At 38.5% G+C, this 14,374-nt stretch overlaps 1 protein-coding gene and 1 pseudogene across 1 annotated transcript in view; one reads left to right on the top strand and one right to left on the bottom strand.

Moving 5' to 3' along the window:
* Window positions 1-1,207: 1,207 nt before the first annotated feature.
* The window catches only part of Adarb2 (adenosine deaminase RNA specific B2 (inactive)), a 541,704-nt gene continuing 528,537 nt past the window's right edge, over window positions 1,208-14,374 (top strand). Inside the window, exon 1 of the mRNA XM_050142297.1 lies at window positions 1,208-1,550. Within this exon, the coding sequence (XP_049998254.1) occupies window positions 1,448-1,550 (103 nt within the window). The 5' untranslated portion in view covers window positions 1,208-1,447. The remainder of the gene's footprint in view (window positions 1,551-14,374) is intronic.
* LOC126501576 (60S ribosomal protein L27a-like) lies at window positions 13,501-13,946 on the bottom strand (annotated as a pseudogene).

Genomic DNA, 14,374 nt, shown 5'->3' with positions numbered 1-14,374 from the left:
TCAAGGGCCATAAGGAGCTTGAAAAAAAGAAATATGGAACTCAGTAAATAACAAACAGAAAATAATTTCCCCATCTTCCTGTAAACTAATCCTACCAAATTTCAGATTGAATGTTTATCAAACCAATCTTATAATCATTAATTATAATGATTAATAATTTATGAGATTTAAATACAAGATGCCATCGTGATTGCTGGATTATATTCCTTTCTATGTCTTATGTCGGAGTTCTATGTTCTGGAAGTCAATTCTTGAAACCTAGAATATCCCTGAAAACACAATTTTAAGATTATCTCAATTTATAGTCACTTCTTCCTCAATATTCCGTTCTGTATGTAAATATTACAATTGCCGTGGAATATCCTCCTCTTCCTTCTCTTTCTCCCCCTCTTCTTCCCTCCTCCCCACCTCTCCCCTCCTTACTACTAACCTCTCTCTCCTATAATTGCTCCATCCTTGGAAAAACAGCACGGGAATCCCCTTTCTATAAAATTCAGATGAAATCTTAACACCAACTTTATGAGGTTTTCCTTTTTCTAAAGGAACAGCCTAGGGATATGAAAAGGAAGTGAAGTGGGAACCCACCAGAACAAACATGCGAACAGACAGATACTCGGTCTCTGAGTAAACAATTCCTAAAGAGCTTGTCTTTTTTGGCAGTTACAGATCTCAGCGTATTTCTGACTAAGGTCCTGAACCGAACGAGATTCTTCCCGCTTCAGACAATGAGTGTATTAATAAGACAACTAGTTAAAAAATGCTGGGTTTGAGAAATTAGTCCTTGCGTCTTTCGAGCATAACAAGTAGACGCGGCCAAGAAGCCTTGACATCCCAGCATAGTCACCTTCCCCGTAATCGTATCGTTGGACTTCTCCCAGTAAAACCAGTTCGGTGTGGTTGTGGCTTCCTCTGAAGCCTCTCTCCTTCCAGCCTGCCCTGGGCGGCTCCATCCGTCCAAATGGGAGCTGAGTTTGCAAGCTACCAGAGGCGGTGGAGCTGGTGCTGCTGATGTCAGAGCCAGAAGACAGTTGTGATTGGATCTAATTAGACTTTGCGGCAGCAAATAGACGAGCTCCCTGCGTGATTGGCTTTAAAGTGGATGGTGCCAAACAACTCGCAGAGGCGCAAAAGTAGCAGCCCTGCTTTGGGAGCCCAGAGGAGGAGAAAAGAGCTCCGGGGCGCTCAGGACGCGCGGGAGAATCTTTCCCAGAGCTTTCTGCCTATGGAAGGGCTCAGCTTTCCAGCCCACAACGGAGGCTTTCAGTAGCTCCAGAACCAGGGGACGCGGCAATTAAAGAGAAGGTGCTTGCTAGCATTCCCAGTCCAAAAAGTGAGCCTGCTACTTGATTTGGAAAGCCAGAAATACTCACCGCAGCAGCCACCGCAGCAAGAATAAGAAAGGCGAAACTGAATAAGGACCGGCTCCTCTCTAAGTCTCCCAACTGGCATGGCATCTGTCCTGGGGAGCAGCGGCAGAGGATCTGGAGGGCTAAGCAGTCAACTCAAATGCAAATCCAAGAGGAGAAGAAGGAGGAGGTCCAAGAGGAAAGGTAAGAAGCTCTCGCTCTCGGTGCGTGCGCTCTGGTGCCCGCTGCAACTCTCCCCCTTCTCTCCCCTTGTCCTTCCTGTGATCTCGGTGGCCGCTTGTAGGTTTCCGCTTGTCGTCTTTACTTTAGGATGTTTCTGGGATGTCCACACTCAGAAGGGCACTTGCGAGTTCAAATCTTTTTGTAAATAGGCAGGGGTCTTTCCCCAAGCCCTGAGGATACAGCGAACCAGCTCACTACTAAGAGGAAGATGTTTGGCAGGAGACACTGGGAAGGAAGCTGAGAGGGCAGAGCAGAGGAGCATCCACTCTCCGATGCTTGTATTCTGGGTACCACCGTCCCTACTGGATACCCAAGGCTGGCACTTAGACACTCTTGGAGCCGACATTATTAGAGGGTGCCAAAAGAAACACTCACTTAAGCCAACACACATAAAAATGAGGGAATGAGCTCTTGCCCCAGCTCCTCCTATCCAAATTGTCTCAGAGGAAAAAGAGGGCAAAGCCCTGGCAATCTCCTTCCCAAACTGACTGGCTTTTATTTATTTATTTTTTTTCTAACTCAGTGAAATATCTCGTGGTCGTGTAAACACTGGCATAGACAAAGAGGACAAGGCACGCCATTGCAGAAATTACTGCCAGTAAAAAAATAATAATAAAATAAACGCTGTGTATTAATGGTAGGAAAAGAAAGAAAATTAAGCCTCGCAAACCAGAAAAGGATGGACAACCGGATGGCAGGCTGCAGCTGACAAACTCGGGCTGTGCCTTGCTACTGACGGTGTTGGAAACTGGCGGCTCAGAACTTAGTCAATGTCACCACAAGTGCAGGGATTCCACACAAGGGTTTGTGTCAAATTAGCAATTCTTCCAACGTGATAGGCGGTGCCCTAGCGTGCATCTTTAGCCCGTGTGCATTCCACAGATGTATTTAAAGATGGTCCCAAAGCTGTCCCTTCCTTCTCAGAGAGGAACTTGACTCTTTGTGAGACGGTGGAAGTTCAGTGCGCTTACCAGTACCTGGAAAGTATTTTGGTTTTCTTTTAGCTTTTAAAGTGTTCCTAGGGGTATGCAGAGCAGACACAACTTCAGTGAGTTGGAATTTTTAAACTGTTCTCATGCAGAATGCATTGTGAGATGCGGTGGTTGTACTAACCCTTCTAGAGTCTATATCGATAGCCTAAGATAAGTTTCTGCTCAATGGTTTCCCAAGTGTTTTCTAGCAGTCCCTGCATCCAATATGATTTCTAATAACACAAATTAACAAAACAAAAATGTCAGAAGCAAACAGTCCTTGCTTATGATCGTGCAAAGACCCCTGAGAGCAAAGGAGAGCTGACACCTGCCTTTGATCGTCTCGAAACGTTTGGTTTCACGGGGGGCGGGGTGGGCTGATTTTATAATTGTACTTGAATTCATAAGCAGCTTAAATGTATTTGATGTTCATTTCATTATCTGAAAATGTTTTGAAATTGACACACTGATTTCTTCTAAAGCTATGTACTACTAAAAATGACATGGATAGTGAGATCACCATAGCTTTCAACAGTTTGACAAAGAATGTCAATTTTAAAAGAAGTAAAGAAAAATTGATAGTTTTATAGTCTGTTTAACTATTTAGAACAAAGCGAATGGAGCAATATTTACAATAACACCGTCTCTAGAAATGTAAGCTGCACGAAATCCTCATCTTCCTTCATTTGCCTTACCATGAAGTATAAGGCATACTAACTTAAAGCATTCTGGAAGGAAATAAAAAAAAAATCTGAGAAAGTCTTCATTTACTAAAAACTGAACCATGACAACCCAAAGTAAAACATTTTACAGAAAATATTTGTACATTTGACTATATTTGTAATTTTGACGATAGTAAGTGTCCAGATTTTGATAACAAAGGCAATAGGCAATCATACAGCAATTTCTATTGTGTGTAGACCTGTGTATAAGTGGCCTTTTTGGTGGCACCTGCCAGCAGCTATTGTGGTAGGATAGACAAATGAAATTATTAAATATTTGCTTCTACTAGCAAAGTTAACAAAATATGATAAAAAATAAAGGCTACTATACTTGATTACAGGACATAGTAAATAATTTTTTACATCTCTCAAAAAGATAAGTTTATTTATAATATCTTATAAATTCACATTTCTTCTGCTCCATAAAGAGCAATGGTGTCTTTAAATTTTATCTTAATGATCATGGATCTTCAGCAAGTAGGAATAGCACAGCTTCAAATTGTAAGCCAGACCAACATGAAAACCCAGACATGCATCAGAGAGAGTTAAGGAAATTCTAGAGAGGTTATGGGGTAAATCTGGAAGATGCTGATTATAATCTGTTAAATTATTCTTGCAAGTTAAGAAATGCAGCTATGATAAATGCATGTATGCATGCATGTTCCCAGCTCATCTCTCAGCCAAACTTCAGGCTTTTAAAAAAGTGCCTCCTAGCATTCAGCTGGTCAGTGTGTCAAAGGTTCTTTTATTTTCCATGTATAGCCTTGAAGAGTGTCTTTGGTACCATCTGCTTTCCATACTCCAACAGTCTGTTGTGAGCTGAAGCACTAACTACAGCCTAACTACAGTAATGATAGGATATGATTGTCGGCAAATGCAATCCATCACCTTGGAAATGGGGTCCTTTATTTCACAGGGTGGGTTTCTGTCACCCTACCACTTAGGAAGTAGTACATATCTTTAAAGCCTCAAAAGCTGAAGGAAAACTTAGGCACAGAATATTACTTGCGGGACTACCGGGCAGAAGCACGCATTTCTCTGCCAGATAGACTTTAAAGAAAATTTTGTTGAGACCTTGTATTAGTCACCTTTGCGTGTTTTCTTTTGGTTTCTGTTTCAGTTAGGACTTCGTTCCGGTATTGTTTGTATGTGGTTTACACTGTCTAGACAAATGGAAAGTGTGAGAATCTTACTTTTATATGAGACAGTGACAAGAGAAATAAAAGTACACTGAGAAGAACAGGCAAAGCTTTTGATTTTTGTACCTGTGTAAAAGTAAGGACCGAACCCATTTATGTGTGGAACGTAGCAGTTTATCCTCCTTTGCTGTCAATTAGAGACTTTGGGGAAACAATGGTAGCGCAGGTAGTTATGAAGGCTATCACCTGCCATCATTAACCATACAGTATTGCCTGCAATAGTTCACGGAGCGAACAAAGCGATTGCACTTTATTTTTCTAGTTCTTGGTAGAATTACACAGCATGATTGTAAACAATTTCATCTATTCCTTGCTTTATGAAGGATAATTCTGCTTTCATTAGAAAATATTGCAACTATTGAGTAAATATTGCAAAAGAATTCATTTTAACTTAAATAAAGGTTAAGATTCGAAGTGTTTTTTTTTAATTGTTGTTAGCAGCAGATCACTCAGGTAGTTTTCAAAAATAGTTCAGTTACAGAAAAGTAAATCACTTAAACTTTAATCCCTTCCCATAGACTGTCCGGATAATATATTTGAGGAGTCTCATAAATACACCTTGGCAGTCTCATTGATTAAAATAGTATATATTTTCTGTGTTGTGTACCTGTTTTCCTTTTTCTTGTTGTTGTTCTTAGTATACTTTCCCCAAAGAAGCGATACATTGACCTGAAATTCACTTTCCAAATAAAATACTTAAATAGACAGCCCATATGTAAAATAAATGAAGTTACTGAAAATTTAAAACAAAAATCTCTTTTAATATGGACCTATTTAGAAACGGATACCCACTCAAGGTAAACTGAAGGACACACGACAGAGTGAAGAGTAGCCGTCTTCCATCAACTAGGAAAGGACTTAGGGGAAGTCTCTATGAGATGTGCAGACACTCATCTGACTGGTCAGCTGAGCTGGGCATTGACACATGATGTGTCAGTCTTTGGAGCATTGACAACAGAAAAGTTGTCTTGAAATGAGCTATGTTGTTCCAGAGTGGTTCAGTGTACAGATCTTTAAGGGTCTGGGTGTGAGTTTTGGAAGCAACCCCACAAAGCAGATCTAGGAAAGTAAACTGGGAATCTCAGCAAGGTGGTGAGGAGCAGAGCAGCCTGCGAATGTTGTGAAATGCAAATAAAAAGTTGGCAAGGGGGACATAGTAAGTGGAGCAGATGGATAGCAGGCGCCGGCTTGTTGGGAAATGAAATTCCATGAAAAATTAATGAAATAGAAAGATTGTGCACTGGATGAGGGTGCAGCGGCCGTGTTGCTTTCTATCCCCTGAACGCTTTAGTAATCCATGTGGCTGTCATCTCGGCGGGTAAAAGACAGCCCGTCTACACCACTGGCTCTTATCTCGCTCGCTGACAGCTCAAGAGGAAGGACTGGATTTAGGGATAAAAATCAAATTGATTAAACCAACCGTTAGTCAGGATCTAATTGCATGAGGGGTTTTCCGTTTTTTTCTTTCTTTCTTTTTTTAAAATTTATATTGGTGCTTCTGATTTCTAGTGACCCATGTAATAACAGTAATTTAAGATTGCTTCAAGGGCATTAGGTATGATGAGGGAACATGAATTTAGAATATAAGTATCATATTTGTGTATTCTTACCTAAATAGAGGCAAAATTATTGCAAAAAGCCATCTCAGAATAGTCTTACATAAAGAAATGGAGAGTGAGAGACTGTATTTTGTGAGACACAGAAAGGTAACATGTTCTGAAAGCATTGTGTTTAATTTAAAACCTATATGTGCATATATGTTCCTATGCGTCTGTGTGTGCATGTATTGCTATGTATGTGTTTGTATCTAAACAGTAAAGACTAGAAATATTGGATCAATTTGATACCTGTCTGTATCTTTTTCAAAAAATTCTAGAAAATGGAAGTGTGTGTTTTTACAACAAAAGCAGTAGAGAAATACCCTAAGAATGAAAAAAAAAAAGCATTATTAGACCCTTGGTCATTTATAATCTTTATTTCTAAACAGATGTTGCTGTGACCAATCTGGGTGCTAATAATTTGTAAGCGAGATTTGTAAAGGGGCATATTTTCTTATCATGAACAAGATATGAAAAACACTTAACCACTTTGACAAAAAAATGAAATCAAATTCCAAGTGAGCAATGAAAATCATGAATGTCCATTACAAAATAGCTTAACTATTGAATGTTAATAATTTGTATGGGGTTCCATGTGAGCACAAAATAATTGAAAATAATAAAAGCCCGAGAACATAGAAGAGACACAGTAGTGCACCCTGGCTGATGGTGTCACAATCCTGATCCTTACAGCTTGGGGTTTGTAGATAACATGAATCTAAACTAACCCTTATTCTTCAGTTAAATGGTTTCCTTTGCTTAGAGGAATATATGCTATAAATTCTTGATTGCGTAAATACAACTGCTTATTTATTGCTCTTAATATATTATAACTCACTTAATGTGCCAATATCAAATAGAGGGACATGGTTTTTTTTTTAAAGGAGAATAAATCAGGGGGAACAGTTCCTTTTCAATTTTGAATACACATACTTTGGATAGGCTCATGTGAGACCTTGGGAAGCAAGTGTAAAGTTGCCTTTAGACTTCGCAAACTCCAGGACAGATCTGTGCATCTGTCTGTGTCCCTTGCTAGCTTGGTCCCCAGGCATCTGTGTTTAATGATGGTGGTTCAGGTTTTCCTCTCTGTTTTTATTTTACTGAGAAGGAAAGAATGTCAAGGGCTGTTGCGTCTGGCTGCCTGGATGGCTGTAAGTAAAGTCTAAAGCGTAGCTCTAAGCTCTAAATCTGCAGCTGAAAATGTGTGAGTGAATCCAGTTTCCCGGGAATCACATCCAGGCATCAGCCACTTAGGAGCAGACTCGTTTGCCTTTTAAGGGAATTTTAGTTTCTCAGAAATGAATCTGGCCACTGGCAGAGACAACGGACTTTCTTTTCTGAGGCATTATGTATATTTTTATAAGGAGTTAATTGGAATTACCTGGGTCCTCTAAATAAATGCTGGATATTTAATTACCTTTTATTTTAGTTATAGGTATTGAATGTGAAAGGCAGTAACATAATTCCATTTTATTCTTTTATTGATTGTGAATGAATTCCATTTACATCTGGCTTCTGGGTAGAAAATAGCCAGCAATTGCCCCCTTTGTGCTCTTAAATGCAAATATATTAGAATTTATTATCACCTGTGCTAAATTAGAAAATTGTCAAATAGTTAATGTTTCTCTTAATTTTTCAAAATAGCAAACAGGTTATATAAATTTTATGTTTATATGAAGGACATAAAAGTGATATTATACCTGAGTAAGAAACCATATCTGATAAACGGAGCCTTCCTATAAACAAAGAAAAGTAATATTAGTTTTTAAAATTGAAAGCGAATACAATCTAAATACACAGACATCTTTATGCTCAGATAACTTCATGTTCAAACGTCTTAAAGCTGAGAACTGAAAGTGTTTATGAAGCTCTGAATACTTCAAATCTTGAGCCTGAGTGAGGGTGGATCTGACAATCCGCTTCCAGGGTAAAGGACAATTAGAACAGTCATGTTTGCTTAACTGCTAATTCATTCCAATCTGAATAGTCACTGAAAGCCTTCTCTCACCTTGGCAAAGCAAACACTCCTGTGGATGAGAAAGGAAGGTCTGAATACAGAGATACAGTGTTGCAGGTGTTGTTTTCAGTCTAAGTACCTGCTTCTTACATTGACACTCAAGCTACAACCAGGTGCCAGCCACACCACTGGACATTTTTTAATCAGTGACAACAGAAAAATCATTCACGTCACAGGCCAAGTTTTCTTTTCTGTGGCTGTTATTTTGCTATTCAAATAATACATAAAACAAAACTATTCATAATATATTCCTAAACTCTCTTTTCTGAAGTCTTGAGTAGGTGAAGGAAATCTAATGCTGAAATGATCATCATAACTCTTTGAAATGAATTCGTGTGTGATGCTTTTAAACACCTTACCCATAATGTGCCTCGGATAATTCTATAGATTTAATTAACCTTTGCTGTTTCGTTTATTGGATATGAGATCTCTGCTTCTTTTTTCCTTCTGCCTCATCATTTTGTAATGTTTTACATGATTTCTCAAATACGTCTTCACAACTGTGGTATTAAAATAGGGCAGATACGTGGGGACATCTTTTCTCAACATCAAAGCCTGTTTTCAATGGAAAATGCTAATCTGGTCAACTTCCTTCTTAGGGTCAGGATGAGACAAAGGTGGGGAGTCTAATATTCCTAACAACACACCATTGGCTAGTGGGACGCTCATGCTTCAGATTTATTTAATTGTTTGAAAAAAATCAACTGTGCTGTTCAAACTACATTGGATAGTGTGTTTCGGCGTAAAAGCAATATTTTTTTAAAAAAAATTTAATTGCATTCCGAAGAATGCAATTTAATAAACATGACAGAAACGTCAGCAAAATAGATTTTGACCTCCTCCAAACCCCAAGTCTAGCTGGGTTCACTCATCCCTGTCTGTAACAGCTGCTGAGCTCACATTGGGCCCGTGGCTGTGAAAATAGCTGGGGTCTTAAAGGAGAAGCCCACCCTCTTGATGTTAGGCTGTGCTAAAAATTAAGAGCCCAAATATTAGCTGTTTAAAATATATGCACACAACCATTTCTTAAACTCTATTTTATAAATTTGAGGGATGGGTAAATAAATTACTGAAAAATAGTACTTTTCCTTAATCCTTAAGTGAACAAAAAACATTGAAACATTTATCTGTGCTGAGCCCCTAAATAATATAGTTGGAACTCGAAGGACAAGCAATCATCAGTGTTCTACCAGAACTCTAACAGAAATTGACTTTTAAAGTCAGTGTATGTGGTCAAATTAATATTTTAAATTTTAAATAATTATACATCTCAAATTTTCTCCTCGATAAAGAATCATGATTCAAGAATCATTTATTAGATGTCTAGGTAAAATAATAGGATATCACAAACATTTGAGAAACTCCGAGACAATAGCAGAGCTAACTTTGACAGCCCTTCAAACACACACACGGCAAATAATACCATGCTTAAAAGTAGGTTTGCTGTGTGGTAATGTACTCCTCCAATATCAGTATACAGCTCCAGTCTGGGGTCTAGCCAATGGGGAGACTTTGAGTACTAACTGAAATTGAGAGATATACTTTTACTCACTAAGCACATAGGAAGAAAAGTCCTTTATTATTAAGGCTAACAAATTTAAGTGTGCATGCATATCATTTCATGTAATCAGCAGAGTTTTAAATCCACTTTTTCATTGCATGAAAATTGAATCATGAAGTGGCTTTTGTGTGTAGCTAATGAATGGAATTCAAGCCATTAAACTGTGTGCTTGTGTGCTTTGTGTAGACTGCTAATATATGCATGTGGTATAGAGAAATGCCAGGCTCAAGATTTAAAATGCAGTAAGTATCTATTGAAATATTGAATTTTAAAATGTTCAAAGATTCGTCAACTCTGAAATAGTAGTTATCTATTATAAATTTTTAAAGAAATAATGTACCACAATAAAAATACCTTAGCTATATCTGAGAGCGTAAACACTTTGAGAAATGGTGGGAAAATGATAGTGGTTTGTGGTTATACTTCATAATTCTGAGGAAAACATTAATTGTTTAATTGCAAAAGTTCCAGGGGATCAACAATTAAAATTTCTCCTTGTGCATATTTCACATGAAGTAAAATAAATCTTCTTGTCTTTGCTCTTAATAAAAAGTAATCCGTCTTCTTACATCATAAAAAAAAACACTCTTGTACAAAAGGATTTAATAAAGGACAAAGAACTCACAAACCAAAGACAAATAAATGGAGGGGATAACTTATAGTATCTTTTCCTAAGCTTGATTAAAGTTCTTCGCTCTTACCTTTTATTTTGTGTAGCATTCATTACACAAAGATACATGATTTAAAAATATGAGCCAACACATCCCATTCTGCTGCTTGCGGAACTGCTAAATTTTGCCTTTAACAAGTATGAATATGCAGACAAGAACTGTATTTGATAATTTTTACTAATCTACTTACTTATTAATGTGTATGCATATCAGCATTTCCTAGTGTGGTTTATATAATATAGATGCTACCAAGACCCAATAAAATGAAGCCGATATAGTGCTCTTCTGTCATATAAAAATACAAATCCGGCTGTATCAAATGAAAGCAGGGAGTGATAATAACCTATGACCCCATGTAATGTTGAGCCTTGTGATAATTTAAAAAGATATATCATATACTTTATCAACATACACTTTAAACTTATATTAAACTATCCTCATATATTACAGTTTCATTCACAATGAACATAAACAATGATTCTTTAGAACAAAAGCCACTAAGTCGAATGAGTAGCTTTTATAAAATTGAGTATAGCTTGTATTTCTTTTATTATTTAAAATGAAAGTTCCTTATAAACTAAGCTATTAAGATATAACATTGCCACTCTTTCTATGGTATCAAAACATAAACGATGTCCATTCGCTAGGAGGAGCTTCAGGGTTGGCTCCGCAGTAAAGAGCACCAACTGCTTGCTATCCACAGGACCTGGATTCAATTCTCAGCACCTACATGGCCCCTTGGAGTCATCTGTGACTCAAGTCTGAGGGGATCCAACAATGTTTTCTGGCTTCCAAAGACACTCACATGTGTGGTACACAGGCATACACATAGACAAAATAACCTTTAAAATTTTCCAAACTCACTGTGAAAAAATATGTCAATTTTGAAATAAGTCATGGTGGGTGGAATGTTCAGAGAGGCTATCTGGGTGAGGCTAGAGGTAGGAAAGGGAACATGGAAAGTATTGTAATTCTATTTTAATTAAAATATAGTCTTAAAAGGACTTTTTTTTTAAAAAGAAATAATCAGAAAACAGAAGACTTTCTACTAAGATTATATATAGATCGTGTGAACTATGGCAGCTATGGGAAGGGAAAATCAGGAAGGGTTATAAAACAGCAATCAGCATACATCTTTGGAGACAATGTAATCTAGGAAAAAAATAGACTCTTCAGATCTCAGGTGTGTGAAGGAATGTGCAGGTTGAATGAGGATTTGCTACACTCTTCTTTGTCATCCCTCAAAATGGATATCCTGGTGTGCTCCTTTGTATTCTGGAATTAACACAGTGATAGCATTGTGCATTATCAATAAATATTTGCTGTAGAATTATTTATAAAACGTTCTGTCTCCTTTATTTCTACAGAAGAGTTACATAACTCTGGAGTCTATCCATCCACCAACCATTTAGTAGACCCTTTTATTTGTCAGTCATGTAATAAACAGTAGAGATTAAACAAAGTAAGCTCTGAAAACTGCTCAGAATCCCAGAAATCAGATTTCGATGTCTTCTGCCTTCTCTGACATTTACGTGGAAGAGATATTTTACAAAACTCCCTTTTCAGAAAACGTGGGTGGCTCACTTCTATTGTTTGCTGAATTAGTCTCCTGATGATTGGCATGCTCATTGCTCGTCAGTATTTTCCATGTAAGAAATGAAATGAAGCCATCAGACCCAACAAAACTAAAAGAACATGAAGCCTTTCTCCTGGAGCCAGCATTCTTAGACAAGTGCCTTTGCTGCCACGCCAGGTTTTCTCTTCTCTGCTTCGTTTATCTTGCTTCCAGCCTGAGCACCTGTCATCTCTGTAAGGGGGTGGTCCCTGCTCCTAGAAGCTCCTAGATATACAGCTATGCTACTGCATCCCTTGCCTGGAACAAGTGACTCAATTTCCTTCTTCCGAAATGGTTCAGGCACCAGCCAGTTGTTAGTCCACCATTTGAGCTGAAAATGAACTTCTGCACTAGCCACTGTATAACACAAAATCCTGGCACCAAAACAAGGAGAGTAACTTAAATTGCTGTCTCCTGCTTGTAAAATACACTAGCAATTTTTGTGACCAAGGACAGGATAGCTCTGCTTGGAGGTCATGGAAAGTGGGATGCACACCCATCTGTCTAATACAATTTAAGTACAGTTCATCCATATCATCAGTAAAGGTATCGGCACTCCCTCCCGTTCTGCTCAATATTGTCAATATGAGATAGATTGTGACAAAAAAAAAAATGAAAGTCACTAAATCTACCCTCAGTTTCTAACTAAATGGCTTGCTCCTTGGTCTCCTTTATCTTCTATGCCTGCCACTCGCCTGTCTATAATCTATTGTCTCTTTCTCTGTATAAGCAGGAGACATATATAGAACTCACTCCCAAAATATAGTATCAGATGGCAAAATTCTTCAGTAGCTCTTAAGCTATTGACCTGTGATTTGCAGCTACAAAGGTACTGGCTGCAGTAGATACATCTGGATATTGATTTCCAATTGTTCTTGGATTTTTTTTTTTAAACTTGAGCATCAGAGACGTTAAAAGTGTAAAGTGATTAAATTGAAATCAAACAAAGAATTGAGTGTCATTTGCTATTTGTATATATTTATCTGGCTAAATTATACATTGTCCACCATTTAGATATTAGCCCTCTTCTGTATGGAAGCATGGCATATTAAATCTGGTATCTTTCAGCAAATTTCTCACACTTGGTTGTTGCTTCTGCTGTCCACCTTCTAGCTGGGTTGTTCTTTCAGCAATCATAAGGAAGACTTGACTCTTGTCCCTCTACTATGAAGGAATACTTTATGTCAGAGTTCTTTTGACCAGTGTCAAATACACCTGTAACTGAGAGCATTACAAGTTTCACGCACCAACACCCCGAGAATCTCTTCCATGCTGAAAGCACTTTTCTTCCTTCCACTCCTTCCTTCTGGCGCTGCCCTGGAAAACCATTCTGTCTTTGAGCTATCCTGGCTCTATCTCTCCTGGATCCTGGATCCACAGCACTCACTAAAATGTCTTCTGTACGACTCTGACCCAATAGTTTGTGATTTGTCATAATGTAATGTTGCAAGAGAGAATGATGTCCTAGTCTCAGCTCATTGCAAAAACAGACCACGACTTTTTTTTTTTTTTTTTTTTTTGAAAATGTTAGCATTTAATTGGCCTCCCTGAGTGGTTTCAAGCCACCAGAACACAGACACCTCAACACCCTTTATCTTCTCTTCAGCTCTTCTGCTGAAAAATTTGGCGTTCACGATGACAGGCTGCTTAGGGAGCTTTCCCTTCCCCAGAACTTTGTAGCAGCCCGATCGCACGACATCAATGATGGGAGCAGCTCCAGTCTTGTTCTTGGCAGCATTGACCCGTGTCCGCTCACTGACCAGCGTCCACAGTTTATCCAGGTTGACAGTCGGGCAGAAGCTCTGGTTTCTCTTTAAGTGGTAATGCCTCATCCCAACTTTCCCGAAGTAACCTGGATGATATTTGTCGAAGTTGATCCTGTGATGATGCATGCCTCCAGCGTTCCCGTGTCCTCCTGGATGCTTGGGGTGTTTACCGATGCAGCCATGGCAGTGGCTCACGTGGCCCCAGAGTTTCCGGGTCTTCCTCAGTCTGGATGGCATGGCTGTGGCAGAAAGGAAAGAGCCAGACCATGACTTATAATAACAGGAAATAGAAAAAATAATCAGAAAACGAAGAGCATAGGTAATAAATTAATAGGGAAAAAATCTATGAATTTATATCTGAACTATAGATTTTTCAGATTACTCCTAACACAATAAAAGTTTAAGACGTATAAGAGAGATGGCTCCACAGTTAAGAGTGATTGCTGATATTGCAGAGGACCTGACTTCGGATTTCAGAACCCACTTAGGTGACGCACAATCCCTTTAACTCCAGCTTTAAAGAATCAAAGGCTGACTTCTGGCCTCCACAGACACTTCTACAAAATGTGGTTGGGGAACACGAGAGAGAGAGAGAGAGAGAGAGAGAGAGAGAGAGAGAGAGAGAGAGAGAGAGAGAGAGAGAGAGAGAGAGAGAGAGATATATG

The sequence above is a fragment of the Alexandromys fortis genome, unplaced genomic scaffold (assembly GCF_014885135.2).
Source record: "Alexandromys fortis isolate MF-2015 unplaced genomic scaffold, M_Fortis_MF-2015_v1.1 scaffold_5, whole genome shotgun sequence".
NCBI classification, from domain to species: domain Eukaryota; kingdom Metazoa; phylum Chordata; class Mammalia; order Rodentia; family Cricetidae; genus Alexandromys; species Alexandromys fortis.
This window is presented reverse-complemented; position numbering and strand designations above follow the sequence as displayed.